We start from the raw sequence: 18321 nt of genomic DNA on the forward strand, positions 1-18321 counted from the left end.
TGGGCTTGTGGGGCCGGGAGGGCCTTTGAGGAGAGAATGAGTCACTGGAATTCAGGAGAGTGAGAGGGATCTTAGAGGAAAATACAATTATGAAAGGGATAGATAAGGTAGCGGCAGGGAAGTCGGTTCCACTGGTAAGTGAGCCTAGATCTATGGGACATAGATTCGGGAGAATAGATTTGGGTCTCTGCCTTTCCCAGACAGCAGTGAACCTGTGGAATTCTCTGACCAGGGAAGAGTAGAGGCTACCTTGTTAAATATATTTGAGATGATAGTCAAGAGAAATTACATCTAACAAGTAGAGATTTATACTAGCCCTGACTTGGATGTGATGTTACCGTAGCGATTAGTACGATGCTATTACAGCTCAGGCTGTCGGAGTGCGGAGGCAATTCCAACGTTGCCTGTAAGGAGTTTCTACAGCCTACTCGTGAAATGCGTGGGTTTCCTCCCCACAATCCAAAAGACATACCGGTCAGTAGATTAATTGGTCATTGTAAATTGACCCTTGATTAGGCTAGGGTGAACTTGGGGTGGTGTTGGGTGCTGGGTAGTGCAGCTCGAAGGACCAAAAGTGTTACTCTGATTTTCAGCTGTATCTGAGTAAATACTCACTAACGAGTAATGTAGCCTCCTCTATTCAAATGCTGATCATCTTCAACAATCAATTATCTAGAGCCAATAGTCAGGATTAATTCATTTAAGTACCAGTGTTAAAGGTAAATATGTAACAATCATCTGACAAATTTAGTGCAAAGCAGCAGGCTGAATTCAAAGTAAAATTTCAAAGTACACACCTTATATACAAATATAGAAACATAGAAATCTACAGCACATTACCATATACTGTACAAGCCTGGGATTCATTTTCTTGTGAGCATTCACAATAAGTGCAAGAAACACAATAGAATCAATGAAAGAGCTCACCCAACAGGATGGACAAACAACAAACTGTGCAAATACAAAGAAGAGAAGAAATACATATCAAGAACATAAGATGAAGAGTCTTTGAAAGTGAGTCCATAGGTTGTGGGAACAGTTCAGTTTAGGGGTGAGTGAAGTTAATCCTTCTAGTTCAAGAGCCTGATGGTTGAGGGGTAATAACTGTTCCTGAACCTGGTGGTGTGAGCCTTGAGGCTCCTGTACCTCCTTCCTGAAGGCAGCAGCAAGAAGAGAGCATTGTGGAACTGCTGAATTGATGGGTTCTCTTTGGGTTTCTATGAATTAGAACACAGAGCAGTACAGTACAGGCTCTTCGGCCGATAATGTTGTGCTGACCTTATAACCTGCTCCAAGCTGCATCTAACCTTTCCCGCCTACATAGCCCTCTATTTTTTTTTCATTCATGTGCCTGTCTAAGAGTCTTTTAAATGTCCGTGGAAGAATGCTTTGACTTCCCTGATGCTTTAGTAATAATCCTTGCCTTGCGTCAAAGTATTAATAAATGCACATTGCAAAATCCCTCAAGTTTTTCATTGTTGTAGTGATTAACTGCAAGCCTCACTGCTAATCTCATGGCACTACACTCTGTTTGGTGGCGTGACATTTCACCAGTACTCATTGAATATTCTGAGAGGTCCACTCCGAGAAAGTTGTTGGTTTTCAAAAAGCGTCTTATAGTTTCAGAGTAACACACACAAACTGCTGGAGGAACTCAGCTGGTCAGGCAGCGTCTGTGGAAATGAGTAAACAGTTGATGTTTTGGGCCCAGTCCCTTCTTTAGGATTGAGAAGGAAGGGGGGAAATGGCAGAATGAAAAGGTAAGTGGAGGGGAAGGAAGCTAGCTGGAAGGAAAGGTCCTCCAGCATTCTATGTGAGTTACTTTGGATTTCCAGTATCTGCACTCTTTCTCATGCTATAGTTTCAGATACTTCTTTGAAAGCATTGCCTCCTTTGATTGTAAGTCATGGCTACATTTTGCTTCAACGAAGTTCAAAGAAAATGTGTTATCAAATATGTATATGTTACAATATACTACCCTGACATTCATTTTTTTGCAGGCATTTACAGTGAAAAAGAAATGCAATAGAATTTACGAAAAACCATAAATAAACAGGAAAAGACTGACAAAAAATAAATACATTAAGAACATGAGTTACAGAAATTCCTTGGAAGTCATTGGTAGAATCAGTTCAGAGTAGTGGTGAATGAAGTTGTCCAGCATGAAGTCTGAGCCTGATGAATGAAGGACAGTGACTGTTCCTGAACCTGGTGTATGGCACCTCTGCCCGATAGTAGTAGCGAGAGGAGGCCAAGGCCTTGATTGGGGGCTCTCTGATCATGGAGGCTTCTCTCTAATGGCAGCGCTCCTGTCAATGATAGTGAAAACAATGTGGCCAATTGCAAGAACCAGTGTTCTTTCTGAGATGAAATCTGCTGTATCCCCTAAAAATGGACACAGTAACCGAGGTGGTATTTTTATCCCATTCCTGAAACTGAGAATAAGATTCACAACCTAAATACACAAAACTGTGATGGAGGCATAAAGGAGTGTGGATCGATTACATCTTACAGCAGACAGGGGAGCATTATTTCCTTAGCAGGGAGAGCTAATGTTCCAATCTCATTTCCCAGTAGAGTATTTCCTACCATGTCATATCATTATAACACTGGGACATTGGAAAATTTCTTGAACATATTGGTATAGCATTTTCTCCTCTGAGTGTAGAAAACAACAAAATGCAGCTTTGATGACAGGTCATAAGAACTTTAGCAACAGTAAGAGAAAACATTAATTATTTGACCGTTTGTAACTTGTCAAAATTCTCATGCATGACTCTGTGTACTTATATCACATTATTTGCTCTGTTTAGGCTATTAGTAGGTACCTGCCCAGAGGTGACTTACGCCTGAGGCCTGCTATATATGAAATGATCTTGTACGAGTTCTTGGAGAGTGATTACGAGGTAATCTGTTTATTTAATTTGCATAGCCATCCGGTTTCAGTCCCAGAAGTAGATGAGCTGTTAATTACTATTAATTATTTTTACAGCCTTTGATTGGCACGTTTGAATTGGATTTTCAGCATCACCTGAAGCTGTTGTGTCACTAGTCGCAAATTTGGATTCTTAAACTGTGCATTCTTCTCTTTTGAAGGGGTTTGCATCCTTGATAAGAGAATGGCCTGGGGACATATATAATAATATGGCTGTGGTCCGGTCCGTCTTGGATCATTTGGATGTTGCTCCAAATAATAGAACGCTTTTGACAACTCTAGCAGAATTGTGAGTATTCTGTTCTGTGTCTACTCTGAACGCGATCTACTGAATCAGAGGTCTCAGAGATTCTTTGTTAAAGAGACCTATTTGTAAAGGCAAGAAATTAGTTAAGATTGTTCAAGGTGGCTGGGGTCCTGTCGGAGTCCGTAACCGACAGCTGCACTCAAACTGTGGTTCTTCACGACAGTGGGATCTCGCTCCTGGAGGCCAGGCAGCCTGCATTCTGGGGCCTCAAGGTGTATCCTGGAAGACATGCGCCTTTGGGGTGTGGCCCTGTGGGTGACCTAACTCCTCACCTATGTCGCCAAGTGAAGCATTGCAGGAGACTGTAACACTGAAACAGCGAGCTGTTAGTCTCCCTTTCGCTGTGGCAGGACCGATACCTCTCTCTCCCTCGTTAGTGAGGGACAGAGCCGACGTTGGGATGGACTCTAGATCATGGTCTCTGGGGAACTTTGCTGTTGCGTGCACGGTTGGTGGCGGAGGTTGATGCTTTTGATGGAGGGAGGAGGGTTGGTGCTTTGGTGCTGCTTGGTGTGGGTGGGAGAAGCTGGGCTTTGGGGTTCTGAAGTTTTCTGTCATTCATTCTTTGGGGTTTTTCTTCTGTTTTGTGGATGTCTGTAAAGAGGAAGGATTTCAGGTTGTATACAGTATACGTTCTCTGAAATTAAAGTGAAGCATTTAACCATTGAAGAAATTGACTATACATTGTACATACAGTGACCACTTTACAGTATTAGATACACCTGCTTGATAATGCAAATATCTAATCAATTATGTGGCAGCCACTCAATGCATAAAAGCATGTAGACATGGTCAAGAGGTTCTGTTGTTCTTCAGACCAAACATCAGAATGTAATTAAGTGACTTTGAACGTGAATGATTTGTTGGTGCCAGGCGAGGTGGTTTGAGTATTTCAGAAACTGCTGATCTCCTGGGATTTTCACGCACAGCGTTTACAGAGAATGGTACAAGAAACAAAAACCATCCAGTCAGCATCATTTCTATGGGTGAGAATGCTTTGATAATGGAGAGGTCAGAGGAGAATGGCTAGACTGGTTCAAGCTGACACCAAAGCAACAGTGAAGTGAATGGGCTACGGCAGCAGAAGACCATAAACATACTCTCAGTAGTCACTTTATTAAGTATGGGAGGTACTTAATACAGTGGTCACTGAGTGTATACATTCTTTTCATGATTGCGTGCATTTCCTCCCACATTCCAAAGGCTTGTGGGTTAAAGTTAGTGAGCTGTAAGTGTGCAATTTTGGCACAGGAAGTTTAGAGACACCTGTGGGCTGCCCAGCATAATCCTCGCTGATTTGACTTGAAGCAAATGACACATTTCACCGTGTGTTTCGATGTCCATGTGACAAGTAAAGCTAATCATTAAATCTTTAGCTGTTATGGAATCTGAATATATAAATTCTTTCAACAATGTGTTTGAGTGGGAGGCATGTTATGGAGAGCATAGAAAAGATTAATATTAGAATGGATGACCATGTCCAATTGGCTCAAATAATTTGCTAACAATACTGAAATCTGGCTGTTCTGTCCATCTGAATCCATCTATCTAGAAAGTCTTTTGACCTATCTTCCCTCAGTGTTAATTTTTTTCTAGTAATTGTTAGTTATTAACCAATCTAGTTCAGTACACATGCATACTCAGTGGCCACTTTATTGAGTACCACATGTAACTAATGAAGAGGCCACTGGGTGTATGTTCATGGTCTTCTGCTGCTGTAGCCCATCCACTTCAAGGTTCGACGTGTTGTGTGATTGGAGGTGGACTTCTGCTCACTAATGTTGCAACGCGTGGTTATTTGAGTAACTGTCAGCTTCCTGTCAGTTTGAACCAGTCTGGCCTTTCCCCTCTAACTTCTCTCATTAACAAGGTGTCTCCACCCATGGAACTGCCACCCACTGAATTTTTTTTTGTTTTGTTTTCGCACCGTTCTCTGCAAACTCTAGAGACTGTTGTGCGTGAAAATCCCAGGAGATCAGCAATTCTGAGATACTCAAACCACCCCGTGTGGCACCAGCAATCATTCCACTACCAAAATCACTGAGATTACATTTCCAAGATACTCAAACCACCCCGTGTGGCACCAGCAATCATTCCATGGTCAAAATCACTGAGATCACATTTCTGAGATACTCAAACCACCCCGTGTGGCACCAGCAATCATTCCATGGTCAAAATCACTGAGATCACATTTCTGAGATACTCAAACCACCCCGTGTGGCACCAGCAATCACTCCACGGTCAAAATCACTGAGATCACATTTCTGAGATACTCAAACCACCCCGTGTGGCACCAGCAATCACTCCACGGTCAAAATCACTGAGATCACATTTCTGAGATACTCAAACCACCCCGTGTGGCACCAGCAATCATTCCACGGTCAAAATCACTGAGATCACATTTCTTGCACACTGGTTGAATGCCCAAGTTGGTGCAGTCCTCCATTAATTCTATTATGCTTATTTTTCTATTTTGGATTTATTGAGCATGCCAGCAAGAAAGTAAATCTCAGGGTTGTATACAGTGACATATATGCACTTTGATAATAAATTTACTTTGAACTTTCTCCATTCTGATGTTTGGTCTGAACAACAACTGAACCTCTTGACCATGTCTACATGCTTTTATGCTTTGAGTTGCTGCCACATGATTGGCCGATTACATATTTACATTAACAAGCAGGTGTACCTAATAAAGTGGCCAGCGAATGTATATTCTGCAATGGCATCTAGAAACCATGATGTATTTTCCATCCTTTGGGCATTTGACAACGTGGTTTCACCTTTGCAGTCTGAACTAGATAAAGCAGTGATTGAAATGATCTTCCTTCAACATTGCGTTCAGTTCCATTCAGATTAGATACTTGATATCTGGAGTTGACAATTGTTTTGTTTGATTCTAGGTACACCTATGACCAGCGATATGATAAAGCCCTGGAAATTTACTTAAAACTGCGACATAAGGATGTTTTCCAGCTCATACACAAACACAATCTCTTCAGCTCCATAAAGGATAAAATTATTCTGCTCATGGAGTTTGACAGAGAGGTATGTGAATCTAATATACATCCTGCTCTCTGTTCATAAACACGAGAAATCTGCAGATGCTGGAAGTCCAAAGCAACACACACAAAACGCTGGAGGAACTCAGAAGGCCAGGCAGCATCTGTGGAAAAGTAAACAGTTGTTGTTTCTAGCCAGGACCCTTAATCAGGACTGGAAGGGAAGGGGTAAGACGCAAGAGTAAGAACGTGAGGGAGGGGAAGGAGGCTATCTTGAAGGTGATGGCTGAAGCCAGGTGAACGGTAGGTTAGAAAGATAAAGGGCTGGGGATAAAGGACTTTGATAGGAGAGGAGAGTGGACCACAGGAGAAAGGGGAGGAGGAGGGGACCCAGAGAGAAGTGATAGGCAGATGAGAAGAAGTAAGAGGCCGAAGTGGGGAAGGGGGAGGGTATATTATTTTACGGGAAGGAGAAATCATTATCCATGCCATCAGGTTGGAGGCTGCCCAGGTAGAATATAAGATGTTGCTCCTCCACTCTCAAATCTTAATGGCAAAATTAAGGGAGCACTGTGACCCTATGATAATCCTAGTTATCCTCTTTCCCTCCATCCACCTTTCTATTGTGGTGTCTTCATTCTTTCTCTCCAGTCCTGAAGAAGGGTCTCGGCTTGACACATTGACTGTTCATTCATTTCTGCAGATGTTGCCTATGTGAATTCTTCACATTTCCGTAAATGTTGCCAATGTGAATTCCTCACAATCACCCACCGTGAAGAAAAATAGCAAATTGTACAAACAATAAAAGTAAATAAATAACATTCAGAACTGAAGTTCACAAAGCCAGTCACAGCTTATCCAGGAGCCCATTAGTTACAGGCCACAGCCTGTCGGTGCCGAGACATGTGAGCTTTGCCAAGCAGGGGACTGAACACCAGCCATCCCTCTCGTTTGACCCTGATGTTTTTGATCAGCCAAACAGCGGGTCATCATTCCTCATTCTCAGACCCAGGCTCTGCTGCTTCGATATGCTTTCGGGTCTAGGACCCATCACCTCAATTTGGCCAGTACCCAATAGAGTACAGGAGATGGGATGTTATGTTGAAGTTGTATAAGACGTTGGTGAGGCCTAATTTAAGGTATTGTGTGCAGTTTTGGTCACCTACCTACAGAAAAGATGTAAATAAGGTTGAAAGAGTACAGAGAAATTTTACAAGGATGTGGCCTGGCCTGGAGGACCAATTTATAAGGAAAGTTTGAATAGATTAGGACTTTATCCTTAGAATGTAGAACGTTGAGGAGAGATTTGATAGAGGTATACAAAATTATGAGGGGTTTAGATAAGGTAAGCAAGCTTTTTCCGCTGAGGTTGGGTGAAACTACAAACAGATGCCATGGGTTGATGAAAAGTGAAAAGTTTAAGGGGAACATGAGGGGCAATTTGTTCACTCAGAGGGCCATGAGAGTGTGGAATGAGTTGCCAGCACAAGTGGTGTAACAGTACCTCCTGTCTGATCGTTGGGGATCAAAGAGATTGCTGGACAGATGGGAGGGATCATTGACACTGCTAAGGGCCCTGCGTGTGCTGCGCTCCTGATATATATGTCTGATGATTAATTCTAGGGTATTTGGAAGTATAAGGTAGGGAAAGTCAGCAAGGTTTCAATTTAATGAATTCTTTGAGGAAGTAAGAAGGATGATAGATAAAGGAGAGTTGATAGATGTTGGTTACTTGGATTTTCAGAAGGCCTTTCCAAGTGTTTCACATGAAGTTGGAAAACAAGATAAGAGCCCATGCAAATGTCAGGGAGTGATTCAATTCTAAAGTTGGTGGTGCAAAGGGAGTTTTAAGTTTGGGTGGGGGGGGGTGTCTTTGGGATTCGCACTTTTAACTGTTGTTTACCCTTTGGAGCACTTCTCTGTTTTCATGGATGTTTTGCAAAGAAAAAGCATTTCAGGGTGTATATTGTATACTTTCCTCAGACATTAAATTGGGCCTTTCAATCTTTGAATTCAAGATTCCGTAGAAGTTAATTTTCAGGTTGAGTTAGTACTAAAAAGGTAAATGCAATGTTAGCATTCATTTTGAGAGGACTAGGATATAGAAGCAAGGATGTAATGGTGAGGCTTTATAAGATGTCGGTCAGGCCACATTTGGAATATTGTTGTGGTGAACTATGTGACTGTCGGGACACGCCCCTGCTGACTGCTCCTGTGGCTCCTCCCACAGGCCCCTGTATAAAGGAGACCTGCGGCCTGAAGATCGGCCTCAGTCTCCAGGACCTTGTATGATAGACACTCACTCCTGGTTCCTTCTTCCAGTCAATAAAAGCCGATATCTCGCCTACGTCTCAGTGTGAGTTATTGATGGTGCATCAATTTTATTGACTGGAAGTTTTAAACCATGGAACCCGTTTTGCGTCCGGACCGGTTGGATTTGGACCCTCAAGACCCTGACGCAGCTCTCGCTTTTGAACACTGGCTTGCATGCTTCCAATCGTACTTGGCGGAGCTTCGTGCGACTGAACCCGCCGTTATGCACAGAATCCTACTCTCGAGGGTCTCCTCCAAAGTTTACTCCTTTATCCGGGACCTGCCGACCTACGAAGGGGCACTGGACGCCCTCAAACGACAGTACCTGCGGCCGGTGAACACCGTCTACGCAAGACATCGCTTAGCTACCCGGCAACAGCGGCCTGGCGAATCGTGCGCTGAGTTTCTCCGAGCACTACAGACACTCGTCCGAGCTTGTGACTGCAAGACGCTCACGGCAGAACAGCATGCGGAGCTGCTGGTGCGAGACGCCTTTGTGACGGGACTGAGGTCAGTGTACATGCGCCAGCGGCTGCTGGAGAACTCGGATCTTACCTTAAGCTCGGCGATAGAGATGGCCAACGCTCTAGAAGCTGCGCGGCATAACGCCGACGCTGTCCAGTCGCGCGATTCCCCGCCGGTTTCGTGGACGCCTCAGACCCCGCCACCGCCGGCTCCCGGGAGCGAATTCGCCAACGCCGCCGCCAGTCGCCATTCCACGAGCTCCCCGACCCAGACCACGGCTGTGGCCCGTAAGCAACTCGTGCTTTGTTATTTCTGTGGCCAAAAGAAACATCCTCGACAACGCTGTCCAGCGCGAGAAGCGACCTGCTCCAGCTGCGGAAAGCGGGGCCACTTCGCCAAGGTCTGTAAGTCTCAACCTCGAGCGGAGTGCAGCGCTGCGGGTGAAACGTGGGGGCCGCCATCTTGCATGCCGGGATGTGGGCGGCCATCTTTGTCGACGTCAGCACGCCCCGCCCCCGATCCTCGGATGCTGACCGGGTACCCCGGATGTGAGCGGCCATCTTTGTCGGCGTCAGCATGCCCCGCCCCCGACCCTCCGATGCTTACCGGGTACCCCGGATGTGGGCGGCCATCTTTGTCGGCGTCAGCATGCCCCGCCCCCGACCCTCCGATGCTGACCGGGTACCCCGACGGCGATCCAACTCTGGCCACTGTAACCCTCGACCAAAGCGCCCCACACCAGCTTGCAAGATCCATGATGGACATCCAGGTGGAGGGGCATTGGACTGGATGCCTGTTTGACACGGGCAGCACTGGGAGTTTTATTCACCCGGACACAGTGCAACGCTGCGGACTTGCAACGCGGCCGGTCAGTCGGAGGTTCCATTTGGCCTCTGGGTCGCAGTCCGCAGACATCCGGGCGGGTTGTGTAGCGACTTTGGTGGTGCAAGGCACAGTATATCGGGACTTTGAACTGCTGGTCATGCCTAATCTGTGTGCACCTGTGCTATTGGGGCTGGACTTCCAGAGCCATCTCGAAAGTGTGACTATGGTATACGACGGGCCCCTCCCACCACTCACTGTCAAGAATCCTCAGTTTTGTGGGACTTCTTCACATACCCCGCTACTGACCACACACACACACGGACACACACATCCCATCCAGAACCAGGCCAACAGCTGCGCTACCGACACTTGCAGCCTCTCCACTCTCAAGATCCCTCCCCCACCGCTGTTCGCCAACCTGACCCCCGACTGTAAACCTGTGGCAACCAAAAGCAGGAGGTACAGCGCGGGGGACCGGGCCTTCATTCGGTCGGAGGTGCAGCGGCTGCTCAGGGAGGGGATCATTGAGCCGAGCACAAGCCCTTGGAGGGCCCAGGTGGTTGTTGTTCGGACTGGGCAGAAAAATAGGATGGTGGTGGACTATAGTCAAACCATCAATAGGTTTACGCAGCTTGACGCATACCCCCTACCCCGCATCGCGGATATGGTCAACCAGATTGCTCAGTATAAGGTGTACTCGACAATAGATCTGAAATCCGCTTATCACCAGCTCCCCATCTGCCCAGAGGACCGCCCCTACACCGCCTTCGAGGCGGGCGGCCGGCTCTATCACTTCCTGCGCGTCCCTTTCGGTGTCACGAATGGTGTCTCTGTCTTCCAGAGGGAAATGGACCGGATGGTGGACCAGTACCAACTGCAGGCCACATTTCCCTATCTGGATAACATCACCATCTGTGGTCATGACAGGCCAGATCACGACGCCAACCTCCAACGGTTTCTCCAAGTGGCCGCAGCTCTGAACCTTACTTATAACAGGGACAAGTGTGTTTTTGGTACCACCCGCCTTGCTATACTTGGGTATGTCGTGGAAAACGGGGTTATTGGGCCTGATCCCGAACGTATGCGCCCCCTGTTAGAGCTCCCTCTTCCCACCACTCTCAAGGCCCTCAGACGGTGCCTGGGGTTTTTTTCCTATTACGCCCAATGGGTCCCCCATTATGCAGACAAGGCTCGCCCCCTGGTCAAGTCTACCTCGTTTCCCCTCTCTGCTGAGGCCTGCGCGGCCTTCAACTGCATTAAAGCGGACATTGCCAAAGCTACGATGCATGCAGTGGACGAGACCGCTCCCTTCCAAGTGGAGTGTGATGCCTCCGATTTCGCTCTGGCTGCTACCCTTAATCAGGAAGGCAGACCAGTAGCATTCTTTTCTCGCACCCTCCAAGGCTCTGAAATTCGGCACTCCGCGGTGGAGAAAGAAGCCCAGGCCATAGTGGAGGCTGTTAGGCACTGGAGGCACTATCTTGCTGGCAAAAGATTCACTGTGCTGACCGACCAGCGCTCGGTTGCGTTCCTGTTCAGCAACCAACAGCGGGGCAAGATCAAAAATGATAAGATTTTGCGGTGGAGGATAGAACTCTCCACCTACACCTATGATATCCTGTACCGGCCTGGCAGACTCAATGAGCCCCCTGATGCCCTATCCCGGGGAACATGTGCTAGCACACAGCTCGACCAGCTGTACGCCCTTCATGCACAACTTTGCCATCCGGGGGTCACCCGATTTTACCATTTTGTGAAAGCTCGGAACCTGCCGTACTCCCTGGAGGACATCAGGACGATGACCAGGGACTGCCAAATTTGTGCCGAGTGCAAACCGCACTTCTACTGTCCTGACACGGCACAACTTGTCAAGGCCACCCGCCCTTTTGAACGCCTGAGTGTTGACTTTAAGGGCCCCCTTCCCTCCACTGACCGCAATGTCTATTTTCTCAGTGTTATTGACGAGTTCTCACGGTTCCCCTTTGCCATCCCCTGCCCCGACACCACTGCCACGTCCGTCATAAAAGCCCTGCGCCAGCTCTTCACTCTGTTCGGGTATCCCTGCTATATCCACAGTGATAGAGGGTCCTCCTTTATGAGTGAAGAGCTGCGCCAGTACTTGCTAGCTAGGGGCATTGCTACCAGTCGGACCACGAGTTATAATCCCCGGGGTAATGGCCAGGTAGAGCGGGAGAATGCCACAGTGTGGAAGGCCACACTTTTAGCCCTCAAGTCCAAAGGGTTGCCGGTCTCTCGATGGCAGGAGGTCCTCCCTGAGGCACTGCACTCTATCCGCTCCCTGTTATGTACGTCCACCAATGCCACCCCTCACGAACGCCTATTCTCTTTTCCCAGGAAGTCTGTCACTGGGACCACCCTACCAGTTTGGCTGACGTCCCCGGGGCCAGTGCTGCTCCGGAAACATGTGAGGAGCAATAAATACTCCCCGCTGGTGGAGAGGGTTCACCTTCTCCATGCGAACCCCCAGTATGCTTACGTGGTCTTACCTGATGGGCGGGAGGACACGGTCTCCATCCGCGACCTGGCACCCGCAGGTGCAGCAGACCACTACCCTGAAGGCTCTCCGGTAACTGTGAACCCTGCACCAGAGGTGACACCGTACTCACCAGGCCCTACACAGACTCCTCACGACACTTGTATACCGGGCGTTTCGTACGCATTTATACCAGGCGCCTCGCACATGCATGAGGGATCACCGGCGCCTAGTGGGCAAGAACACGCGCAACCCCCGTCCCCTGTGCAATCGCCAATGTTGCCGGCACCTATGCGGTCACAGCCGGTGCTACGTAGATCGCAGCGACAGATTCGACCGCCTGATCGGCTTGACTTGTAAGAACCTTCGCTACATGAGGACTTTTTCAAACGAAGGGGGGGTGAATGTGGTGAACTATGTGACTGTCGGGACACGCCCCTGCTGACTGCTCCTGTGGCTCCTCCCACAGGCCCCTGTATAAAGGAGACCTGCGGCCTGAAGATCGGCCTCAGTCTCCAGGACCTTGTATGATAGACACTCACTCCTGGTTCCTTCTTCCAGTCAATAAAAGCCGATATCTCGCCTACGTCTCAGTGTGAGTTATTGATGGTGCATCAATTGTGACACCATGTCTAAGAAGAACATGTTATTGGATATTGGAGATTGTCCAGAGAAGGGTCTTGAGAATGATCCAAGGAATGAAAAGCTGAAAGTATTAGAAGAGTTCGATGCCTCTGGGCCGAAACTCAAAGGAATTCAGAAGAATGAGGGGTGTCTCATCAAAACCTACTGATGTTAAAAGGCCTGGGATAAAGTGAATGTGCAGATGTTTCCATTGGTAGGACAGTCCAGGATCCATGAGAACATCTTCAGAATAAAGGAGAACACTCAAATGAGGAGAAATTTCTTCAGCCAGAGGGTGGTGAAGTTGTAAAATTTTCTGCCACAGAGGGCTGTGGCTAAATCATTGTGTGTATTTAAGAATAGGGTTAAAAAACTAAACAGCCATGATTGAATGATAGAGCAGGTGATGGGCTGACTGGCCTGGTCTGCTCTGATATGGTTTGATCTTATTCGCACATGCCAGTCCTGATGAGGGATCTCGGCCCGAAAAGTTGACTGTTTATTCCTCTTAATAAATATTGCCTGACCTGCTGAGTTTCTCCAGCGTTTTTGTGAGTGTGACTCGAAATTTCCAGCATTTATTGTGGTGATGGCAGCAAAATTGAGATAAAATTGAGTAAATACAAATGTTCCTCTGACTTGTATGGATGATAAATTCTGCTGCTTTATCACTGAAGGACAGATGAGCTTTTCCAGTCTCCATCAATCGCATCTATTCTAGAATTTCTTTCTGTGTCCTTAGTGGTTTCAAATTGAGCCTGTACTCTAAAGTGTGTGGCGGGGTGGAGACAAGTCTCTACCATAGGAGGTGTAAGGTGCTCCTTCCCTCCACTAGTCTGCAGGTCACCCTTGGGCAAGGAGTATCACCTATTTGGGCCCCCGATCAGGGTTACGTGAAACTATGGGAGCAGAATTGAATTGATTCAGTATGGGTGCCTACAGCGATCAAGTCATCACCCTGACACAGTTGTGTCAAGATATCAACCTCTCCCTCAATTTCGCAATATCAAAGGAGCAGGTTGTGGATTACAGAAGGAATGGAGACCGGCTAACCCCTATTGACATCAATGGATCTGGGGTTGAGAGGGTGAACAGCTTCAAGTTCCTCGGAATCCACATCACCGAGGACCTCACGTGGTCTGTACACACCACCTGTGTGGTGAAAAAGGCACAACAGTTGAGGAAGTTTGGTATGGGCTCCAAATCCTGAGAGCATCCTGACTGGCTGCATCACTGCCTGGTATGGGAACTGTACCTCCCTCAATCGCAGGATTCTGCAGAGAGTGGTGTGGACAGCCCAGTGCATCTGTAATGTGAAGTTCCCATGATTCTGGACATTTACAAGGATAGGTGTGTAAAAAGAACCCGTAGGATCATTGGGGACCCAAGTCATCCAAACCACAATCTATTCCAGCTGCTACCATCCAGGAAGCGGTACCGCAGCATGAAAATCAGATCCAACAGGTTCTGGGACAGCTTCTTCCACCAGGCCATCAAACTGATGAACTCTCGCTGATTTGAGTGTATATTCCATTGACTGTTCTATTTATTATAATTTATTATAAATTACTATGATTGCACATTTAGAGGGAGACGTAACGTAAAGATTTTTACTCTTCATGTATGTGAAGGATGTAAGAAATAAAGTCAATTCAATTCAATGCATGCCAAAAGAGCAATGTTACAATAGTCATGGGGATTTCAATGTGCAGGTAGATTGGGAAAATCAGGTTGGTGCGAGATTCCAAGAGGAGGGATTTGCAGAATGTCTACGATAAAGCTTTTTACAGCACCTCGTGGTTGACTCCACTAGAGTATCAGCTATTCTGGATTAGGTATTGTGCAATGAACCAGAATTGATTTGAAAGCTAAAGGTAAAAGAACCCTTATGGGTGTGATCATAATATAATTGAATTCACTCTGCAATTTGAGAGGGAGAAGCTGAAGTCAGATTTATTAGTAGTACAGTGGAGTAAAGGGAATTGCAGAGGATTGAGAGAGGAGTTGGCCAGAATTGATCGGAAAAGAACACTGGCAGAGATGACGGCAGAGCAGCAATGGCTGGAATTTCTGGAAGCAATTTGGAAGGCACAGAATATATACATCCCAAAGAGGAAGAAGTATTCTGAAGACAAGTTGCCATAACAGTGGCTAACAAGAGAAGTCAAAGACAACCTAAAAGCCAAAGAGAGGGCATTTAACAGAGCAAAAATTAGTGGGAAGAACAAGATAGACAAAGGAAAATAAGTTGATGTTGTGTACTTGGATTTTCAGAAGGTATTTGACAAGGTGCCACACATGAGGCTGCTGAACAAGCTACGAGCCCATGGTATTACAGGAAAGATTCTAACATGGATAAAGCAGTGGCTGATTGACAGGAGGCAATGAGTGGGAATAAAGGGAGCCTTTTCTGGTTGACTGCCAGTGGCTAATGGTGTTCCACAAGGGTCTGTGTTGGGGCTGATTCTTCTAATGTTATATGTTGGTGATTTGGATGATGGAATTTTTTGGTTTTATAGCAAAGTTTGCAGACAACATGAAGAAAAGTGGAGGGCCAGGTAGTTTTGAGGGAGTAGAGAGGCTACAGAAGGACCTAGACAGATTAGGAGAATGGACAAAGAAATGACTGATGAAATACAGTGTGAGGAAGTGTATGGTCATGCACTTTGATAGATGAAATGAAAGCATTGACTTGTTTCTAAATGGAGAGAAAATACAAAAATCAGATTGCAAAGGATGTAGGAGCCTTTGTGCAGGATTTCCTAAAGGCTGATTTACAGGTTGAGTCTGTGGTGAGGAAGGCAAATGTGATGTTAGCATTCATTTCAAGAGGACTAAAATATAAAAGCAAGGATGTAATGTTGAGACTTTATAAAGCACTGATGAGGCATCGCTGGGAGCATTGTGAGTAGTTTTGAGCCCCTTTTCTTAGAAAGGATGTGCTGATACTGGAGAGGGTTCAAAGGAGGTTCACAAAAATGATTCCAGGATTGAATGGTTTGTCATATGAAGTGCGTTTGATGGCTCTGGTCCTGTATTCTTTAGACCTTAGAAGAAAATGGGGGTGACCTCTGAAACCTATCGAATGGAGAAAGGGCTTGACATAGTGGATGTGAAGAGCTTGTTTATTTAGCCAGAGGGTGGTGAATCTGTGGAAATCTTTGCCACAGGCAGCTGTGGGAGTCAAGTCTTCGTGTGTATTAAGGCAGAGGTTGATAGATTCTTGATTGGAAGAGATATGGGAAGAAATCGGGATTGGACTGAGAGGGAAATTGGATCATCCACGATGAAATGGCAGAGCAGACGTGATGTGCCAATGACCTAATTCTGCTCCTACATCTTATGGTCTCGTGGATAATAAATAAATTATCCCTAACATATTATTTTCATGAAAATTTACTAAAAATTAGAACTCCTTCTTCAGCTCTTACCTTTTCCAGTATCACTTCCCAGCTACTCACCCACCTTCCCTTCACCTGGCTTCACCTGTCAGTTTGTAATCCTTCCTCTCCCCCCCACCTACTTATTCTGACTTCTGCCCCCTTCCTTTCCAGCCCTGATGAAGGGTCTCAGATCGAAACGTCAACTGTTCAGTCTGCCTGACCTGCTGAGTTACAGTCATAGGGTTATAGAATAGTACAGCAAAGGAACGGACCCCTCGGCCCATCTAGTCCATGGCATACGATCTAGTCTGATTCACTTGCACCTGGACCATAGCTATCCATAATCCCTACCATCCATGTACCTATCCAGACTTCTCTTATTATACATTGAAACCAAGCTCGCATGCACCAAATGCTGAAGTTCCTCCAACATTTTGTGAGACTTGCTAACTTTGCTCCCTTCCTACTTTAGCACTCCTTCCTCTGTTTGTTTGTAGGGTTGTTTGCCAAGCCTGGACATCACGTTGCAAAAGTTTCGTCACCAGTCGAGGTGACATCATCAGTACACATTTCGGCATTGTGTCTGCCAAGTGCTCGCATTTATATCAGACGAATATAAACATGAGCATGAGGTAGAAACAACACTGAATTGATGACTGATGATGTTACCTTGACTGGTGACAAAAAAGGTGGCGGTGTTATCTCCAGGCTTGGTGAACAAGCTGTCAACATGAGCTATCAATCTTCTTTTTCAGTCCTCCTTCTGTGATGTCTGGTGTAGTCTTCCTCATTCATGCTGTCAGATGAGTGAATAGCATTGAATGAGGGGTGACCTCATTGAAACCTATTGAATAGTGAAAAACCTTGATAGAGTGGATGTGGAGAGGATGTTTCCTATGGTGGGGGGGGGGGGGGTATAAGACCAGAGGACACAGCCTCAGAATAGAGGGGCATCCTCTTAGAATGGAGTTGAGGAATTTCTTTAGCCGGAGAGTGGTGAATCTGTGGAATTTGTTGATACGGGCAACTCTGAAGGCTTATTTAGGTATATAGGTTGATAGATTTGTGATTTATTAAGGAGTGAAGGGGCACAAAGAGAAGGCAAGAGATTGGAGCTGAGAGGGGAAATGGTGGACCAGACTCGATGGGCCAAATGGCCTAATTCTGCACCTGTATTGTATGGTTTTGTGGTCTTAATGAGGACACTCTAAAAATATGACTGATTGATTGTGATTTTCAGTTTCCAATATTTCTTACAAAGCTTATTGAAGAGTCAAATACAATGCAGTTTATTGTAAAACCTCATTACAAATAAATCATTTGAACCATTAATCTCTCTCCTTCCTCTATAGCAAGCAGTGAATATGCTCCTGGACAATGAAGACAAAATTTCAGTAAGTTGCTAATTTCATTCACAGCTCAATCTTGTGTTGCAAACACCCTTCAGAATTAAACTAAAGAGAAGTGCCTGCATTCATGTAGAACAGGGTTTCCCATCCTTTTTTATGCCATGGTCCAATATCAGTAGGCAAGAGGTACATGGACCCCAGGTTGGGTATCTTCCACGGTAGAAGCCTCTGGCATACTTATGAAGTTAAATCAGTAGTAATGTAATAAAGAATTTGAAGTTCAAAGTGAATTTATTATCAAAGTAGATACATGTCACCATAAGATTCATGTTCTTGCAGGCATTCACAGTAGAACAAAGAAATAGAATAGAATCAATAAAAATTTTGGATTAGTCAGGGCATGAAGGGATATGGGGAGAAGGTAGGAGATTGACCCTGAGGGGAAATTGGATCAGCTATGAGGAAACGGCAGAGCGAACTCAGTGGCCAAATGGCCTAATTCTGCTCCTATATCTTATGGCCTAAAAGCTGCACACAACAAAGACGGACAAACAACCAGTGTGCAAATAAACAACAAAGTGTGCAAATACAAAAACAAAAAATAATACTAATAAATTATCAATA

General features: G+C 45.9%; 1 protein-coding gene across 2 annotated transcripts in view; it reads left to right on the forward strand.

The window, feature by feature from the left end:
* The window catches only part of vps41 (VPS41 subunit of HOPS complex), a 217226-nt gene that overhangs the window by 157402 nt on the left and 41503 nt on the right, over nucleotides 1-18321 (forward strand). For both annotated transcript variants that reach the window (XM_059984628.1, XM_059984635.1), the window contains exons 17-20: nucleotides 2814-2906; nucleotides 3097-3224; nucleotides 6146-6290; nucleotides 17701-17742. In XM_059984628.1, coding sequence (XP_059840611.1) covers nucleotides 2814-2906; nucleotides 3097-3224; nucleotides 6146-6290; nucleotides 17701-17742 — 408 coding nt within the window. The remainder of the gene's footprint in view (nucleotides 1-2813; nucleotides 2907-3096; nucleotides 3225-6145; nucleotides 6291-17700; nucleotides 17743-18321) is intronic.

The sequence above is a fragment of the Hypanus sabinus genome, chromosome 1 (genome assembly GCF_030144855.1).
Source record: "Hypanus sabinus isolate sHypSab1 chromosome 1, sHypSab1.hap1, whole genome shotgun sequence".
In the NCBI taxonomy this organism is placed as follows: Eukaryota; Metazoa; Chordata; class Chondrichthyes; order Myliobatiformes; family Dasyatidae; genus Hypanus; species Hypanus sabinus.